General features: G+C 51.0%; 1 protein-coding gene across 1 annotated transcript in view; it reads right to left on the minus strand.

Annotated features, from left to right (window-relative positions):
* Nucleotides 1-17,421, minus strand: part of Cacng2 (calcium voltage-gated channel auxiliary subunit gamma 2) — a 145,038-nt gene that overhangs the window by 3,769 nt on the left and 123,848 nt on the right. The window contains exon 2 of the mRNA XM_045153276.1: nucleotides 12,484-12,567. Within this exon, the coding sequence (XP_045009211.1) occupies nucleotides 12,484-12,567 (84 nt within the window). The remainder of the gene's footprint in view (nucleotides 1-12,483; nucleotides 12,568-17,421) is intronic.

The following is a 17,421-nucleotide window of genomic DNA, read 5'->3' on the forward strand; positions in this document are numbered from 1 at the left end:
CTCTGCAAGTGAATTCTAGATGTATGAGCCAATTTTTTACATCTGGCTTTATGTAGATTCTGGGGAATTAAACCCGGGCTGGCAGGTTTTGCAAGCAGGTGCCTTTAGCCACTGATTCATTCCTCCAGTCCTCATTTTACTTTAAAAAAAAAAAATAAATTTATTTGAGAGAGAGCCTGTCACTGCAAATGGACCCCTGGAGCAAGCACCACTTAGTGCACCTGGCTTTATGTGGGTGCTGGGGAATGGAATTTGAGTCCTTAGGCTTTGTAGGCAAGCATCTTAACTGTTGAGCCATCTCTCCAGCCCCTCTTTTTACTATTTTTTTTTTTTTTTGAAGTAGGGTCTCACTCTAGCCCAGGCTAACCTGGAATTCACTATGTTGTCTCAGGGTGGCCTCCTACCTTTGCCTCCCGAGGGCTGGGATTAAAGGCGTGCACCACCATGCCTGGCTCTCCTCTTTTTACCTTTTGACAGTGAGTCTCACTAAGTTACTCAGGCTGGCTCTTGCCTGAACTTCCTGAGTGCTGGGATGACAGGCCTGCTCTACCAGGCCCAGCCCTGCCTCAGTGGCTCTAAGGAAGTTGGATCCTGTGAGCCATAGGACCTCTGGGTTAAATCTGAGGATTGGGGCCCTGATTGTAGGTGAAGGTGGCCAGGTTGGCCAGGTTTGTGTCCTATTTCTTTGAGTGTTTGTATGGGAGATGATCAGTGGGACAATAACTTATTTTATTTTCTTAGTTTTTTTTTTGTTGTTGTTTTTGTTTTTTTGAGCTAGGGTCTCACTCTAGCTCAAGCTGACCCAGAATTCACTATGTAGTTCTCAGGGTGGCCTCGAACTCATGGTGATCCTCCTACATGTGCCACCATGCCTGGCTCTTGGCTTTGCATTTTTTTTTAAACAATTTGGTTTATTTTTATTCATTTATTTGAGAGTCACAAACACACAGAAAGAGAGAGAGAAAGAGAGAGAGAGAGAGAGAGAGAATGGGTGCACCAGGGTTCCAGCCACTGCAAATGAATTCCAGATGCGTGTGCCCCCTTGTGCATCTGGCTAACATGGGTCCTGGGGAATCGAGCCTCGAACCGGGGTCCTTAGGCTTCACAGGCAAGCGCTTAACCGCTAAGCCATCTTTCCAGCCCTGGCTTTGCATTTTAAAAATTTATTTATTTATTTATTTGCTAGCAGAGATAGACAGACAGACAGACAGACAGACAGACACACACACACACACAGAGGGAGAGAGAAAGAGAATGGGTGGCTCAGGGTCTCCAGCCACTGCAAATGAACTCTAGATGCAGGTGTCACTTTGTGCATATGGCTTTACGGCTTTATGTGGGCTCTGGGGAATTGAACTTGGGTTGTTAGGTTCTGCAGGCAAGCACCTCAACCACTGAGCCATTTCTCCAGCTCTATTTTCTTGTATTTTTTGAGACAGGGTCTTATTATGCTGGTCAGGATGATCTCAAACTTGTGATCCTCCTGCCTTAGCTTCCCAAGAGTGCTGGGCTTACAAGCATGCAGCCTCGTGGTACAAAAGGACAGCTTTATTTTATTTTATTTTATTTTATTTTATTTTATTTTATTTTATTTTATTTTATTTTATTTTATTTTATTTTATTTTTTTGGACTTTTGTATAGGATTTAAAGGTGTTCACTGTGGCCCACCCCTCACTGGTGGTAAAATCTACTTGAGGGCCAGACTGTTGCCCGATGGGAGGACTTGAAAGAAGGTCGAACTCTATGTCCAGGTCTGCTGCAGATAGAGGTGCGGTCAGAGGCTTAGAGCCGAGCAGCCGGTTTACTCTGCAGTCTTAGCACCCTGGGGACAGGGCTGCTCCCTCCTGGGACCCCAGGAAGACGTTCTCTCCCTGCAAGTTATTTCTCAATGTGCTCTTCCCCCAACCAGATCCCAACTCAAGCATTCTTGTGCACATAAGTGCACATACACAGCTCATAGCTTTCTAAATTTCATCCTTATCAGCACACAGGAGGGGGAGCCGGCTGCAGAGCCTCAGCGAGTGGCAGCTGGGTTGGAGAAGATCAAAATTCTCACTTCACCTGCCTCACAGCTTACTGTGAGCAAATCAGAAAAACCAAAGGCACTTTTGGTAAATCAGGGACAATTCATATTTTCCTTCCCCTCCCTCCCTCCTTCCCCCAGGTAGGGTCTCGCTCCAGCCCAGGCTGACCTGGAATTCACTATGTAGTCTCAGGCTGGCCCTGAACTCACACCCTCACAGTGAATGATCCTCCTATCTCTGCCTCCCCAGTGCTGGGACTAAAGGTGTGTGCCACCAAGCCCAGCCTTTTTTTTTTTTTCTCTCTTTCCCTTAAGGTAGAGTCTCTCTCTCTAGCCCAGGCTGACCTGAAATTCACTATGTAGTCTCAGGGTGGCCTTAAACTCACAGAGATCCTCCTACCTCTGCCTCCCGAGTGCTGGGATTAAAGAATGTGTGTCACCTAGCTTTCTTTCTTTTTGAGACAGGGTCTCACGCTGTAGCTCAGATTGGCCTGGAATTCTCAGACTGCTCCCGAGTGCTGGGTGAGACTGCAGATGTGCATGATCACACTCAGCTTCAAACTATGATTGTCTCCTCTGATGACCGCAATGAAACCCGTCCTAAGTGCTCAGGAGGGACGCGATCTCTCTTCTTCAGGGCGTAGCCTGACACGCGCATCCTTTGCTCTTCCTCTTTGGCCAGGCTGTCATCTTGCCTGTGCCCCAGGCTCGTAATCCCAAACAGTCGCCCTGATCGGCATGCAGAGGACGGCTGTCTGGTTTCTGGGCGCAGTGGAAGCTGTACTGATGTGATCCCACAGGGGTCGGACGGCACATGCGCTAGACAGGGAGGAACTTTCTAGGCTGTCTTAGGCATCCCGTCTGCCCAGCTTCTCCTTCCACACTGTGCTGGCTGGCATGGCCAATGGCCATGAAAATGGATGGGCAGCCAAAAACGTGTGTGTGTTGGGGGGGGGGTCGTTGTCAGGGAGAGGAAGGAGGAGGAGGAAGAGGAGGAGGGCGCCGAGGAGAGAAAAGCTCTGTAAGAGCACAGGCAATTTGGGCTCTGTCCTGGCCCCTCAATCTGAGCCTTCTCTGTGGCTCTTCTCATCTATGCAAGGGGGACGCAGGCCCATAGCTACCTCATGGGGTGGCTGTGAGGATGAATCAAGCTGTCGTGTCTGGTGCCAGGCTGGGCACCCTGGTATGCATTCCACACCCAGTTGCTATCTGAGATGTTGTGTGGAAGGCATTTTGGGGCGCGGCGGCTAGCTTGGGGAGCAATGGCAGTACAGACGCATCCACGTCCTGCCATCTTTCTGAGCACTGCGCTTGCCATGCCGTCCGACCCCCGTGCCTCAGCTGTCCCCGCTGCCTGCAGGGAGATCAGGGGAGCACCCAGTACTTCAGACTCTTGGGGAGGAACTGGGACCATACGGGAGCCTGTCTTACCACAACACCATCAAAACAGGTGCTGGCACACGCCTTTAATCCCAGCACTCGGGAGGCAGAGGTAGGAGGATTGCCGTGAGTTCGAGGCCACCCTGAGACTACATAGTGAATTCCAGGTCAGCTCGGACTAGAGTGAAGTCCTGCCTCTAAAAACAAACAAACAAACAACAAAATCAGCAGAGCATCCTGGCTGTTACTTATGGGCTTTGGGATCCTTGGGCTGGTGTTTGTGCAAGCGGCGACTCACGCATTGGGTCACGGCCTGTGTGTGTGTGTGTGTGTGTGTGTGTGTGTGTGTGTGTGTGTGTGGTGGCTGCAGTCTCAACCAGCACTGAAGTAGAACGAATGGGGACAGACTGGACCCTGCTGGCCTGGGCCAGGGCGGGAAGGTGGCTCTGCCTGTGGAAACACCTCGGTGTTGGACACGGTGTGGCAGGAAGCCACGCTGACTGCTGGGACTTGAGGGGGTGGGGCAGGGGCCAGGTAGAGGCCACGGATGGGGATCCTGCTCCCGGAGAGTATCCTGAGCCGGACAAGTCATTTCCCTCATCTGTGACAGGAGCCCAGGGCCGGGTGACTTCTCCAAGGCCAGCAAAGAGCTGCAATGATGTGTCACTGTGCTTCCACAGCTAGCAGCCAGCCTCAGGACGTCCTCTGTGCCGCTCCCTGCGGCGCTGGGGAGGGCCAACACAGTCCGATTTAGACAGGAAGGCTTGGGGACCTGGAATAACTGCCTCTAGGCTACGAGGTCCAGCCTTTCTGGAATTCACATCCTTCTTATTCCAAGTCCCAAGCGTGGACTTTGGCCCTTCCTGTCCCCATTCCACACTCAGGACCCCAGGATCCCCAAATGCGTGGTTGAATGGATGGAAGTGGGGAACAGGCAGGGGAGTATGGAGGAATGTTCCCCAAGGCTGGAAGGGTGGCTTTGGCTCAGCTTGAAACCCAGTTCCACCTCTGTCCTCATCCTGGGAGGAGCACAGTGAGTCTGCTGGGCAGGCCTTATTCACTCAGCAAGCTGCCCTGGGCCCGAGCTGGGGACTGTTCGGAGCTGGGTGGGTGAGGGAAGAACTTATAAAAGAAACTAAGGGCAAGCCCCGTGTGGTGGTGCACGCCTTTAATCCCAGCACTAGGGAGGCAGAGGTAGGAGGATCGCCATGGGTTCAAGGCCACCCCGAGACGCCATAGTGAATTCCAGGTCATCCTGGGATAAAGTGAGCCCCTACCTGGAAAAACCAAAAAACAAAACAATAACAAAACAAAACAAAACAACAACAACGAAAAGAAACCAAGGCCATGGCTGGGGACATAGCCCAGTGAGAGAGTGCTTGTCTAATATTATGAAGCTGTGAGTTTGATCTCTGGGACCTGGAAACAAAGCAAGAGACACCCAAACCAAACAGGGAGGCAGAGTGGTGCCCCACCCACGTGTCCAGCGGCACAGAAGGGCAGCGCTGACACCCACTGTCCCAGCTGGAGCTTCTACATGCCAGAGGTCCTCTCTCGCTCACCCTCCAGGCTGGCTGTAAGCCCTGCGCTCGACCCCCAATACACCCTTCCCACCCACCTGGTGCCTGCCCCTGTTCTAGACTGTCCCATGGTTGTCTTCTGCTGGTTGCTCTCCCTCTGCTGTCTAGGTTCTGGGGTTAGTTCTCTGCATCTTGGACTTGGGTATTCACATGGCTCCATGCTAACAACCCGTGGGGTTGTGCGCCGGGGTCACGAGGTCTCAGAGCATCTCAGAGCAAAGCTGTTGCCTGTGATCCCGTCACTCTTGACCCTGCATTGGCTGCCCCTCAACCTAGGACGCACTCCAGGTATCCATTGGGACCAGCCTCCCTCGGGGTCGCAGCTCCCTTTTCTCAGACTTTGATCAAAGGTACTCCCTTCCCCTCCCCCTGCCATGAGAACCCCATCAGAAATAGAAACCCCTAAGCCGGGTGTGGTGGCACGCGCCTTTAATCCCAGCACTCGGGAGGCAGAGATAGGAGGATTGCCATGAGTTCGAGGCCACCCTGAGAATACATAGTGAATTCCAGGTCAGCCTGGGCTAGAGTGAGACCCTACCTCAAAAAACCAAAAAAAAGAAATAGAAACCCCCTTCTTGACTCTGCTCCCTCCCTACACTATTTATTTATTTAAGAGAGGGAGGGAGGGAGAGGGAGAGATAGAGAGAGAGAGAGAGGGAGGGAATATGAATGGGCGCACCAGGGCCTCTAGGCACTGTGAACGAGTTCCAGATGCATGTGCCACCATGTGCATCTGGCTCACATAGGTTCTGGGAGATCCAACCTGGGTCTTGGGCTTTGCAGGCAAGCCCCTTAGCCACTAAGCTATCTCTTCAGCTCTCTCTTGGTCCTTTGTCCTTACTGGGCTGTCGCTTCATGCCACCACATTAAGCGGCTGTAATGACTAGTGTCTCCTGAAGGCATTATTATGGTCTGGGCTGGTCAGAGGCACCTTCTTAGGTCAACACTTCATTCTTATTACAACCACGGGAGGGAGATGGCAGTAATTATCGGGCCCGAAGCGAGGACACTGACCAAGGCTAGGGATGCTGGCCAGGAAGTGGCAGCCTGGTTTAAACCCCTGCGGTGGTGCCCGAGAGGCCCTCTCACTCTCTTGCCTCCTTCACCGGTGCCCGAGCTTGGTGCATTTTTCCTCAGGAACCCCTCCCTCCCCACCACCACGTCTCTGGGCTGCAGAGACACCGCTCTCTCCCTGCTGTCCATACAGGCTGGTGGCATCTCCAGGCGGCACCTACTGCTTTGTTTGGTTGCCTGTCCTTGCTCTGGAGCAGCGAGTGAGTTTCTGGAGATGGATCTGTTTCAGGTGCATTTCCTTGTGTGTTAGAGGGGAGTGTGCCTGTGCCTGAGAGTCCTTGTCTCCTTCTGCCTCTGTTGCTTTCTACGGTTTGATGATGGGCTGGACAAGCTGAACCTGGCACTCAGCTCTGCTCTGTGTGTAAGAGCATACATGAGTGTGCGTATGTGTGTGCGCACACGCATGTATATGTGTGTGTGAGTTGGTCCACGGCAGAGACCTCAGCCAGACCTGGGTCCCTTCCCCAAACCTCCAGCTCCAGGCTCTGAATGTGGAGTGAGGGACCTAACCCCACCCTACACTCCTGGGCTACAAATGACCACCGTATAGTGGGTTGAGGGAATCTAAGCATACAACAGGTGTTTAATACATGACTGCGGAAAGGAAGCCAAGTCCTCTGAATCTTCTTCCTTTCCTGCTAACCACACGGGAGCTAAAGAAACATCAAACTTGGGTTGGAGAGGTGGCTTAGCAGGTAAGGCGCTTGCCTGCGAAGCCTAAGGACCCATGTTTGACTGTCCAGGTCGCACTTAAGCCGGATGCACAAAGGTGAGGCAAGCGCAAGTGCAAGGTTGCACATGACCACTAGGTGGCGCAAGCATCTGGAGTTCGATTGCAGTTGCTGAGGCCCTGGCGTTCTCTCTCTCTCTCTCTCTCTCTCTTTCTCTTAAAAAAGAAAGAAAGAAAGAAAGAAGCATCAAACTCCTCTTGTGGATACAGGAAGTACCACACACCACTCAGGGGCCTGCCCTCAACATAAACAGACCTGCACAAACACACTGGGACAGACAGACCCTTAGGTGCACAGCATGCAGGCTTTGAAGACCTGGTGCACAGCGCAGACCAGGCCCGCCCAGGAGCAGCGACATCTTTGTTCCCACAGGGTCAGGGAACTCTGGCCACCACATCTCTTCTTCATTCTGCTGCTGCCTGAGGAAGACAGGCCGCCACGACAGGAACATCTGATGGCCCGTAGTGCTGGATGGGGCAGTGTGGCTACTATTGTTTCCGGGGTTGCTGGCGGTAGGTGGGTGGGTGAGGGCCACACCGGCCACACCGTCACATGTCCTGTGTGCTGGGGGACAGGCAGAGGAGAGGACCTCTGGCTGCTTTCCTGTCCATCACAGGGGGCCAGGGACTGATTCCAAGATAGACTGTGGGGTGGGAAATATGACACCCACTCATTTATTCTTTGTCTCCTCAGATAGTAATCAGAGCTTTCTGATTTCTTCTGCCTGCTGGATGATGGGTTTCAAACAAGTGGACCTCATTTTCTTTGCCATATAGGGCGACCTCTGGATTCCTGTCCAGCTACATCGTCCCAGGGCATCCTCCTGGGACCCTCCATGCATCCCTTCTGCCCCACCCTCTCGGTCCCACCGACGGATCAAACTGGACAGGGGTCACTGCCCTCTCTTGCTATGTCTTTGTCTCAGGGCCACCTCGTCTTCCTGCCTCTGGACCTCATGTTCCGGCGCCCATACCCCAGGACCTTTGTACTTGCTGTTCCTTCTGCCTGGAACATTGTTCTCCCACATACCCATGTAGCTGACTCTGCTACCTCCTTCAGGTCAGTGCTCAAACTTCCCCACTGAGGGAGGGAGGTTGTCTTGACTCTGGAATCAGGGAACCCCTTTCCTGCTTGACTTTCTCCATATCATTCAGTACAGCCTAACGTAGCACACGATTAACCTGTTAACCTCCTTGGTTGCAGATTTCAAGTGCCTGAAGCCGGGCCTCTGCCTTCCTCTGTTCCCACCTCCTCAGCACCTGGAGGTGGGCCTGGCATAGAAGATGGAGGCCATTCTGGGAGGACTGGAGGGCTTGTTCACACTTGAAAGGGAAGGATGGTCTGGAAAGGTGGCTTAGCAGTTACGGTGCTTGCCTGAGAAGCCAAAAGATCCAGGTTTGATTCTCCAGGTCCTGCAAAAGCCAGATGCTCAAAGGGGGCGCATGCGTCTAGAGTTTGTTTGCAGTGGCTAGAGGCTCTGGCGGGCCCATTCGCTCCCTATCTGCCTCTTTCTCTCAAATAAATAAAATAGGTTTTTTTGGGTGGGGGGGCTGGAAGGATGGCTTAGCGGTTAAGGCATTTGCCTGCAAAGCCAAAGGACCCAGGTTCTCTTCTCCAGGACCCATGTTAGCCAGATGCACAAGGGGGCACACGTGTCTGTAGTTTCTTTGCAGTGGCTGGAGGCCCTGGCACACTCATTCTCTCCCTCCTTCCCTCCCTCTTCCTCTCTGTCAAATAAATAAATAAAAATATTTTAAAATTAAAAAAAATATATATTTTTTTTAAAAAGGAAAGGAGGAAGGTACATTTGTCTGCCAGCTGGCATGGCTTCACTGGAAGTTTAAGATGTCCTGGGAGCGGAGCCTTGGTGGCTCAGTGTGGTCCGGCTGTCCCATGTAGTTTGTCATCACATGGTGGCCCTGGGCTCAGCAGCAGCCTGGAGGCCATTAACAGAGGGACAAGGTGTGGCTCACACCCTTGCTTCTCTTGGAAGAAATGACTTGGGAGCCTTTTGGAAGCATGGAAACTGGGTCCATATCCCTTAGTACGTGCCCTGCAAAGATTGGGCCAAGCTACTGGGGAGGGAAGAGCCTGGTTAGCTGGCTCCTTCCCTCTCCTCCCACCTCCATCCTTACCCAGAAACCAGACACTTCCCCGGCATAGAATGTGGCGTTTGTTGGGTGTGGGGAAGGGAGAGCACCCAACTCTGAATGTCACCCCTTAAGAAATCATTCCTGGTTGCCCCACATGGAAATGTCCATCCCCCCCGCCCCCCACTTCATAGCCCCGTCCTCCTCCACACACCCAAGCAGGCACTTGCTCCTCTGTGCTTCCTCTCCCACTCCAGTACCCATGCCCGGATCAAAGCATGGGCTCTCTGAAAGGGTGCTCAATGGCTGAATTCATGAATGCGTGGGAATTCTTGGAGAAGTTCAGAGTTTTTTGTTTTCAAGGTAGGGTCTCACTCTAGCCCACGCTGACCTGGGATTCACTATGGAGTCTCAGGGTAGCCTCGAACTTGTGGCAATCCTCCTACCTCTGCCTCCTGAGTGCTGGAATTAAAGGCGTGCGCCACCACGCCCGGCTATAGTTTTTTTTTTTTAATTATGTATTTATTTGGTTGGTCGAGGTAGGGTCTCTCTCGAGCCCAGGCTGACTTGGAATTCACCAGGTAGTCTCAGGGTGGCCTCAAAGTCATGGCGACCCTCCTACCTCTGTCTCCTGAGTGCTGGGATTAAAGGGGTGCGCCTCTGATGCTACCTTCTGTGGGGTAGGGTAGAATAGCCAGTCCTGGGATGGTCTGGAGGTGGGACCCCCAGCACCCCAGGCTGCCTTCTATCCCTTGTGTGGCATAAATATGAGGTTCCTGTGGCTCTCCCCAGATGTCCTTAGGGACAGAGGCCTCTGCCTCTTTTCTTCCAGACTCTCATGTGGCAAGTGAACTGTGGAGATAGATATATTTGGCCCGAGCTGACGGCTGACTCAAGCTCCGCCTGTCTGCAGGTACAGCCCTGTCCACTTCTCTGCCCACCTTGTTTCCACCTTAGCTTTCTTCTTTGGGTGCCTGCTTTGTTCCTGGCAGCATTGGGTTATGACCTTGGAGACTTCCTTCTCACCTATCCTCCCGCCCCATCACTTCCTTGCTCAGGCAGTGAAACACTTTATCTGGCCCCGCTTCCCTGCCAGGCTGTATGCTAGGTGACTGGGTGGAGAGATCTGCCTTCTAGAAACTCAGTCTTGTGGGACCATGGGTATGAACCAGCGGAGGGTGGTAAGGGCTGAAGTGGAGATACAGGTAAGGTCACAGGACGCGCCACTGAGGAATGCCGGGACTTTTCTGTACCAAGAAGCACCTATGCCTTGTCCCCTGTGTGTCCAAGGCTCGCATGGAGACAGTGTGGCTGGAACAGCCTTAGGTATTTACTCTCTCTGGGGCGAGGAGACAGCTCGTGGGTAAAGTGCTTGCTCTGCAGGCATGAGGGCCTGAGCGGACCCTCAGCACCAGGTTATAGGCAAGAGCTGCGGCGTGCATCCAGGGCTGGGGAGGCAACAACAGGAGGGCCCATGGGGCGGGCTGGCCAGCCTGTCAAACCAACTTGGTGAGCTCTTGGCTTAGTGAGAGGTCTTGTCGCAAAAAAATAAGGTATAAGCCGGGCATGGTGGTGCATGACTTTAATCCCAGCACTCGGGAGGCAGAGGTAGGAGGATCGCCGTGAGTTCGAGGCCACCTTGAGACTACAAAGTGAATTCCAGGACAGCCTGGGCTACAGTGAGACCCTACCTCGAAAAACAAAACAAAAGGGTGGGAGAGATTGAGGAAGACACTGGATATCAGCCTATAGCCTCTGTGCGCACACACACATACGTGTACCTGCACACGTGTGCACACACAAAATGCTAACATGCATACACACATCATATACACATACATGTGCAAAAAATTATTATCCTTGGCATAAAAAGCTTGCTGACCCCGGTTACAAAATGCTCTAGAAACCTCGCTGGCTTTAGTCGACTCCAATTGGATCTTGGGACCCACTGCTAATGTGAGCTCAACCTCTGCGCAGGGAAGCCAAGATGGGTCAACGCTCCAGGCTCTCCTCTCTTTAACTGCACGGGAGCTGAGGCAGGGTGTGGTAGGAAAGTACCCCAGAAGAACGCCCCCCCTTCCCGGTTTCTTTATTTCACAAGAGACTGCTCCATTCTGGGTGCAGTCATAAAAGAGAAACTCCCGGGCTCAAGGTGCTTACCACCTGGATGATAAAGACACCTCCATGTCTGACCAGTGAGACCGGGGGCTCAGGTGTGTGGCTGTCAGTGTGGGGCTCAGCTTTCCCTGACTCCCTTTCCACCTCTCTACAAACCTCATCTAGTACGGTGTCTCCCAAGAATAGTGGGTCCTCTGAGAACCCTCCGCCCTTCCCTGTTAGCAACATGTTCTTCCTGTGGCCGAGAACTGTCTTCTCTGTCTGTGGTGGTCTCCCCAGCACTGAGTACAGGCTCTGGCATTCAGCAGGCGCTCAGTCCATGCAGACTGCACTGAACGGCTCCTGAGCCAAGGTCAGGTGTGCTGAGGTCTCCAGGCACAATAACAGATAATAACAACCACATAACCCTTTGGGAATTCCATTTAAGAGCAATGTCTTGAGGGAATTCAGAAAAGGAAATGATGAGCACACTACAATCTACTTTTTTTTTTCCTCCCTTAAAAAAAAAAAAAATCTATAAATCACATCGTATTCCCTTCCTCCCCCTTCCCAGCCGCCCCAGCTGGCATCGAGTTCCCTGGGCTTTTCAGGGAAACCAGATCCTGGGCCGACCCAAGTGCTGCCTTTGACGAGAGGATCGGTTATTGAAAGAGACAGGGGTGATCCGTGTAGTCAAATGCCTCCTACATTTTTCATAACAGGCTCTGGGGGTGAGGCGAATCACTCAGCTGTGGGGGCGGGGAGAAGGACAGGTCCCCGAGAGCCGAGGAGGGACGCGAGCAAACCTTTCCAGCAAAGAGAGCTGCCTGAGAGCCTTAGGCTAGGCCGTCCTGGGCCTCAAGGACTCTCAGCTGCTCTCCGGGAAATCCTTTGCAATAACTAACAAGGGAGCCTTGGTCGTTTCTGCTGCTGCTCGAGAAATTTCCTTGGGGCCTCAAAGGGCTTTCTCTTGATAATATGTCTCAGGTGGAGTTAAGATCACAGCTGTTACATCAGGGTTTAACTTTGGTTTGACTTGTGGGCGATGAAAAAAAAAAAAAAATTCTCTCGTTTCGGTAGAAATCCCAATCTGCCACTGGTTCTTATCCTGTGCTGTGCTGGGTGCTGTGCTGAGGACAGAGGGGTGAATGAGAAGGGAAGAATCCTGCAGAATTGGGGGGCCCAGCTGACAAGAACCCTGCAGTATGATACAGGGTTGTGCCTGGGAACCCACAATAGAAGCAGGGGACATCTTGGAGGAAGTGATGTTTTAGTAGAGATCTTAGGGGTGAGTAAGAGAGCCAGTCAGGAGGTGAGGGCAAAGGGCTGTGTGTAGGCAGAAGGACCATCGTGTTTGGAGGTTTGCCCTCCTCAAAGGAGGACAGGAGAGAAGCCCTGTTTTCTCCTGGGCTCTGTGGTAGGGTTGTGTGTAGCCCTGATCTTCGGTTCTGGGAAGGATCAAGTGGCAGGACCCGCCAGCTGGACGGAGATTAAAACAGTGACTCACGGAGGAAATACTCTGCCGTGTCTGCTTCGTAGTCCGTGTCCTCCGGGAAGTGATCGATTTGCTTGCACAGCCCTTTGAAGTTCCCTGCAAGACAAGGCAGAAGGAAGGAGCTCGTGAGTCATGGTGATTTGCCAGGGTCAGGACCTGTCCACCCTTTCCTGACCTCTTAAGGCTTCTGAGGCTCTTGCGGGCCACGCCCTCGCCCCCAGGAAAGGGTTGCTCCGTCAGTTCGGAGATCTGCCCAGTGAATCAAAACACACCTGACACAGTCCTGCAGACAGAGCTGAGGTGCAGGCTTCAAAAACCTGCCTTTTGTCCCCAGGTCCTCGCGAGGCTTCCGAGGATTAGCGGAGCCCTGGGTTGGTTTCAGCCTGGGACTGTGCCAGGGAGACTGAGGAGGATCTGAAGACTAGCTGAGTGGCTCGGTGGGAGTCACCAAGTTCTTTGCATGTGAGAAAACTGTAGGTTGCTTTCCCAAGAAGACAGGTCCCAGACTGATGGAACAGACATTCCCGCAGTCTTAGAGAAGTCTGCAAGATGTGTTCCCATCTGCCCAGGCACGGATACACTTTCCCAGCCCCTCCTCAGCCCCCACATCTCTGGGAAACCCCAGGGATAGAGCCTCCGCTGGGGGCTGCCATCCTATCATCATTGCTGTAGTTATTAATTTTTTAATTTTTTGGAGGTAGGGTCTTGCTCTAGTTCAGGCTGACCTGGAACTCACTATGGAGTCTCAGGGTGGCCTCAAACTCACGGCTATCCTACTACCTCTGCCTCCCGAGTGCAGGGATTAAAGGTTACACCACCACGCCTGGCTGTTATTATTTTTTTTTGGTTTATTTTTATTTATTTATTTGACAGCAATAGACAGAGAAAGAGGCAGAGAGAGAGAGAGAGAGAGAGAGAGAATGGGCGCGCCAGGGCTTCCAGCTACTGCAGACGAATTCCAGATGTGTGCGCCCCCTTGTGCATCTGGCTAACATGGGTCCTGGAGAATCAAGCCTCGAACTGGGGTCCTTAGGCTTCACAGGCAAGTGCTTAACCACTAAACCATCTCTCCAGCCCTGTTATTAATTTTGGAGACAGATTTTCACTCTGAAGCCCAGACTGGTCTTGAATCCTTTCTAAAAAAATATATATATATATATATATATATACATATATATGTATATATTTGTATATATATACACATATTAGGGTTGGAGAGATGGCTTAGCAGTTAAGGCGCTTGCCTATGAAGCCTGAGGACCCATGTTCAACTCTCTGGATCCTACATAAGCCGGATGCACAAGGTGATGCAAGTGTGCAAAGTTTCACATGTGCACAAGATGACATGTGTCTGGAGTTCTATTGCAGTGGCTAGAGACCCTGTCATGCCAGTTCTCTCTCTCTCACATGCTCTTTCTCTCTCATAAAAAATACAAGCAAATATTTTATTTATTTATTTGAGAGAGAGAGAGAAAGAAGTAGATATATATAGGGAATGGGCACACCAGGGCCTCCAGCCACTGCAGATGAACTCCAGATGCATGCGACCCCTGAGCATCTGGATCACGTGGGTCCTGGAGAATCAAACCTGGGTCCTTAGACTTTGCAGGCAAGTACCTTAACTGCTCAGCCATCTTTCCAGCCCTGGCCTTGAATTCCCGATCCTCCTGCTTCAGCCTCTCAAGTGTTGGGATTACAGCCTGCATCTCTAAACTGAGCTCATTTTTCACCAGAGTTCACTCAATGAGGCTCTACCATTGGCCTGAGGGAGGGGTGACTGTACCCCATTTTACAGATGAAGAATCTGAGGCTCAGGGAGGCTAAACAACTACAGGGCTTGCGGCTGGGGAATGATGCATCAGGGCTCAAACTATGGCTGCTGGCTCTAGGCGTCCTGTCTGGTGAGAACTGGCCTGGGGTAATTGCGAGCCAAGGTCCTGGCAGGCCTGTCTGCCCAGAGAATGGATAAGCTGTGGCAGGCAACCATTAAATAAGTCAGGTCCCCAGCACCAGTGGAGAAGGCCCAATTGCAGCCTGTTAACTTTCTCCCAAAGGGAAAATATATGGGAAGAATGGCCTGGGGGCCAGACACGCTTCTGTAGGACTGCCTGACCCCGCTCTGTTTCCCTGTCTGGCCACACACACTGGTGTTCAGAACAGTGCCTGTAGATTTAGGGAGCTGATGGGAAATGAACTTGGACTCTATTCAGACACCCCTGTTCAGTAGATAGAATTCCTAATTAACACAGCCCTCTCTACCCGTTAGCATTTTTTTTTTTTTTAGGGGCAGATTCTCATTCTTGAACTCACTCTGTAGTCACAGAATGGCCTCGAACTCATGGTGATCCTCCTAACTCAGTCTTCAGTGTTAGGACTAAAGGTGTATGCCAACACGCCTGGTGCTGTCTCTTTCTCTCCCTCTTTTTCCAAAAAAGTTCTTGCTCTAGCCCGGGCTGGCCTGGAATCCACTATGTAGTTTCAGGCTGGGTGTGAACTCATAGCAATCCTCCTACCTCTTCCTCCCAAATGCTGGGATTAAAGGCGTGCGCCACCACTACTGGCTTTACATTTTCTTATTTCAATTTGAGACAGGGTCTTACTATAGCCCAGGCTGACATGGAACTTACTATGAAGCCTAGGCCATATGAACTCATGGCAGTCCTCCTGCCTCAGTCTCCTGACAGGTAAGAGTCACCAGGCTTAGCTTAGCAATTTATTTTCCCATCAAGTCTGGTAGTCCCATATCGTTTTTTTTTTTTTTTGGTTTATTTTTATTTATTTATTTGATAGCGACAGACAGAAAGAGAAAGAGGGAAGAGAGAGAGAGAGAGAGAGAGAGAGAGAGAGAGAGAGAGAGAGAGAGAGAATGGGCATGCCAGGGCTTCCAGCCACTGCAAAGGAACTCCAGACGTGTGCTCCCCCTTGTGCATCTGGCTAACGTGGGTCCTGGGGAACCGAGCCTCGAACCGGGGTCCTTAGGCTTCACAGGCAAGCACTTAACCACTAAGCCATCTTTCCAGCCCAGTCCCATTTCTTTCAAAGAGGAACAGGTTTTATTGTGTACTCTAGCTGCTGTCCACGGGCATTACTACATAGACCCATTGTGGTGGTTTACGTTGGCTGTTAACTTGTTTGGACCTGGTGTCACCTGTGAGACTTAGGTGAGTCTCTGGGCGTAGCTCTGAGGGATTGTCTTGACTAGGTTAACTGAGGTGGGAAGATTGACCTTAAGTGTGGGTGGCACCATGCCATGGGCTGGGGTTCTGGACTATATGAAAAGGAGAGAGATGGCAGAGCACCAGGCATCACTCTCTGCTTCCTAACTTTGCTGGATGTGAGCAGCTGCCTCAGGCTCATCCGCATGCCCGCCCCACCGTGATGGACTGCAGACTGCAACTGAGCCGAAATCAGCCCTTCCGCCCTTTAATTAACTTAAATTTTCATTTCTAAATTTTTATTTATTTCCAAGGACAGAGAGGATAGAGAGAAAGAGAGAGAGAGAGAGAGAGGGAAAGAATGAGCACAATGGGGCCTCCAGCCACTGCAAACAAACTCCACATGCATGTGCCACTTTGTGCATCTGGCTTTACTTGGGTACTGGGGAATCGAACCTGGGTTGTTAGGCTTGCAGGCAAGTGTCTCTGAGCCATTTCTACAGCCCCTTAAATCCAAAACATTTTGGATACTAACATGATCTAATTGAAAAATTCCACATCTACTCTATGTGAAAGGTTGTGCAAGTTACTAAAAATACTCTATTTACCTTCAGGCTACATATATGAGGCATATGACACAAAAATGAATTTTATGTTAAGACTTAGGTCCCATCTCCAAGATGTCTCATTATGCATGTAGAAATATTCCCAAATCCAAAAAAAGCCTAAACTCTAAAACACTTCTGGTCCCAAGCATTTTGGAAAGGGGACATTCAACCCATGCCTTTATATATATGGTATATAAATATAAGCATTTTAGGAATTTCTGGTGTTCTGTGACATTTTGCAGAGAGTCCATAGGCTTCAATTCACATGCCTGCTGCCAATGTACCAAATTCTCCAGCCTTCCTGACTTCTTTAAGAAAGACAACGTGGGCTGGGGAGAAGGCTCAGCAGCTAAAGGCACTGACTCGCAAAAGCCTGACAGCCTGGGTTCAATTCCCCAGTACCCACATAAATCCAGATGCACAAGGTGGTGCATGTATTTGGAGTTCATTTGTAGTGGCAGGAGGCCCTGGTGTGCCCATTATCTCTCTTTCTTTCTCTGTTTGCAAATAAATAAATGAACACACACACACACACACACTCACACACACGTATATTTTTTCTTTTGGTTTTTCTTTTTTTTTTTTTGGTTTTTTGAGGTAGGGTCTCACTCTAGCCCAGGCTCACCTGGAATTCACTATGTAGTCTCAGGGTGGCCTCGAACTCACGGCAATCCTCCTACCTCTGCCTCCCAAGTGCTGGGATTAAAGGCGTGTGCCACCATGCCCGGCTCTCTTTTGGTTTTTCAAGGTAGGGTTTCACTCTAGTCCAGGCTGACCTGGAATTCACTATGTAGTCTCAGGGTAGCCTTGAACTCACCACACCCGGCTTCATAAATAAACAAAATACTTTTAAAAGACAACTCCCAGAGCTCTCTGAGACTTCTGGCTAGCTTACTGACTTTGTAGGGCCAAAATGGATGCACTGGGCAGCTCCTGTCTAAAGGGTCCTGGACGCTCCTCTCACCCGTTGTCTCCTCTAGCACACACCAGTTCTCCCTTCTCCAAACGTAAGCCTTTACCCCAGCTGCTAGGAAGATCAAAGTTATCCCTACTGTTTTTCTTTTTAGTTCATATAACTAGTATTTACTCATTTTCCCATGTTCTTTCTTTTTTTTTGAGGTCGGGTCTCACTCTAGCCCAGGCTGACCTGGAATTCACTATGTAGTCTCAGGGTGGCCTCGAGCTCA

This window comes from Jaculus jaculus, chromosome 6 (genome assembly GCF_020740685.1).
Source record: "Jaculus jaculus isolate mJacJac1 chromosome 6, mJacJac1.mat.Y.cur, whole genome shotgun sequence".
Lineage (NCBI taxonomy): Eukaryota > Metazoa > Chordata > Mammalia > Rodentia > Dipodidae > Jaculus > Jaculus jaculus.